Consider the following 1,648-nt stretch of genomic DNA (forward strand, 5'->3'; position numbering starts at 1 on the left):
TTTTTCCCATTCCAGGTCACGATGGGGGGATGTTGGTGTTTAAATTGGAGCGGGAGCGCCCGGCCCACGCCGTGCACGGGAATTTCCTGTTCTATGTCAAGGATCGGTTCCTGCGCCAGCTCGACTTCTCCAGCTCCAAGGACGTGGCTGTGATGCAGCTCCGCAGGTCTGGGGGGTCACAAACCATCCCAAAACACCCCAAATTTATCCCAAAAATATCACAGATTTATCCTGAGAAGTATCTTGAAGTTATTCCCAAAAAATCCTGAAGTTATTCAAAAAAATCACAAAGTTATTCCAAAAAAATCACAAATTTATCCCAAAAAAATCACAAATTTATCTTGACAAGTACCTCGGAGTTATTCCCAAAAAATCCCAAATTTATCCCAAAAAAATCACAGATTTATCCTGAAAAATCCCAAAGTTAACCCCCCACATACGTCGCAAAAAATCCCAAAGTTATCACCAAAAAAATCCCAAAGTTATCACCAAAAAAAATCCCAAATTTATGCCCCAAAAAATCCCAAATGTATCCCAATTTTTTTCCCTTTTCCTGATTTTTTTCCAATTTTTTTTCCTGATTTTTTCCCATTTTTCCAGCGGTTCCAAGTTCCCGGTGTTCAACATGTCCTACAACCCGGCTGAGAACTCTGTGCTGCTCTGCACCGTGAGTGCCCAAAATCCCAAATCCCAAAATCCCAAAATCCCAAATCCCAAAATCCCCAAAATCCCAAATCCCAAAATCTCAAAATCCCCAAAATCCCAAAACCCCAAATCCCCAAAACCCAAATCCCCAAATCCCAAAATCCCCAAATCCCAAATCCCCAAATCCCCAAATCCCAAAATCCCAAAATCCCCAAATCCAAAAGTCCCCAAATCCCAAAATCCCTAAAATCCCTCCTTTTTTGGGCAAAATTTCCTCTTTTTCCCTTTTTTTTTGGGGGGGGAAACCCCTAAAATCCCTCATTTTTTAGGGAAAAATCCCCAAAATCCCTGATTTTGTGGGTAAAAATTCCCCAAAATCCTCATTCTCCCATTTTTTTTTTTGGAAAAATCCCATTTTTTCCCCATTTTTTTCCCATTTTTCCCCCCAGAGAGCCAGCAACCTGGAGAACAGCACCTACGACCTCTACACCATCCCCAAGGATGCAGATTCCCAAAATCCCGACGGTGAGTCCTGAAAATCCCAAAAATCCCAAAAATTCTCATCTTTTTCACCATTTTTATCCCAAAAATCCCAAAATCCCGACAGTGAATCCCAAAAATCCTCACCCTTTTCCCCATTTCCCCCATTTTTATCCCAAAATCCCAAAAATCCTCACCCTTTTCCCCATTTTTATCCCAAAATCCCAAAAATCCTCACCCTTTTCCCCATTTCCCCCATTTTTATCCCAAAAATCCCAAAAATTCTCATCTTTTCACCATTTTATCTCAAAATCCCAATGGTGAGTCCCAAAAATCCCCAAAATCCTCACCTTTTTCCCCCTTTTTATCCCAAAATCCCCAAAAATTTTCACCTTTTTCCCCATTTTCTCCATTTTTATCCCAAAAATCCTCACCTTATCCCCATTTTCCCCTTTTTTTATCCCAAAATTCCCTCCCATTCCCTTTTCCCCATTTTCCCCATTTTTTCCCATAAAAATCCCTC

General features: G+C 41.0%; 1 protein-coding gene across 1 annotated transcript in view; it reads left to right on the forward strand.

Annotated features, from left to right (window-relative positions):
* Positions 1-12: 12 nt before the first annotated feature.
* Positions 13-1,648, forward strand: part of LOC130587726 (coatomer subunit alpha-like) — a gene marked incomplete at its 3' end in the record, with an annotated part of 4,776 nt that continues 3,140 nt past the window's right edge. The window contains exons 1-3 of the mRNA XM_057388703.1: positions 13-166; positions 601-667; positions 1,095-1,170. Coding sequence (XP_057244686.1) covers positions 30-166; positions 601-667; positions 1,095-1,170 — 280 coding nt within the window. The remainder of the gene's footprint in view (positions 167-600; positions 668-1,094; positions 1,171-1,648) is intronic.

Source organism: Malurus melanocephalus, unplaced genomic scaffold (assembly GCF_030028575.1).
Source record: "Malurus melanocephalus ecotype Western Australia unplaced genomic scaffold, MMel_1.1 scaffold_2333, whole genome shotgun sequence".
NCBI lineage: Eukaryota > Metazoa > Chordata > Aves > Passeriformes > Maluridae > Malurus > Malurus melanocephalus.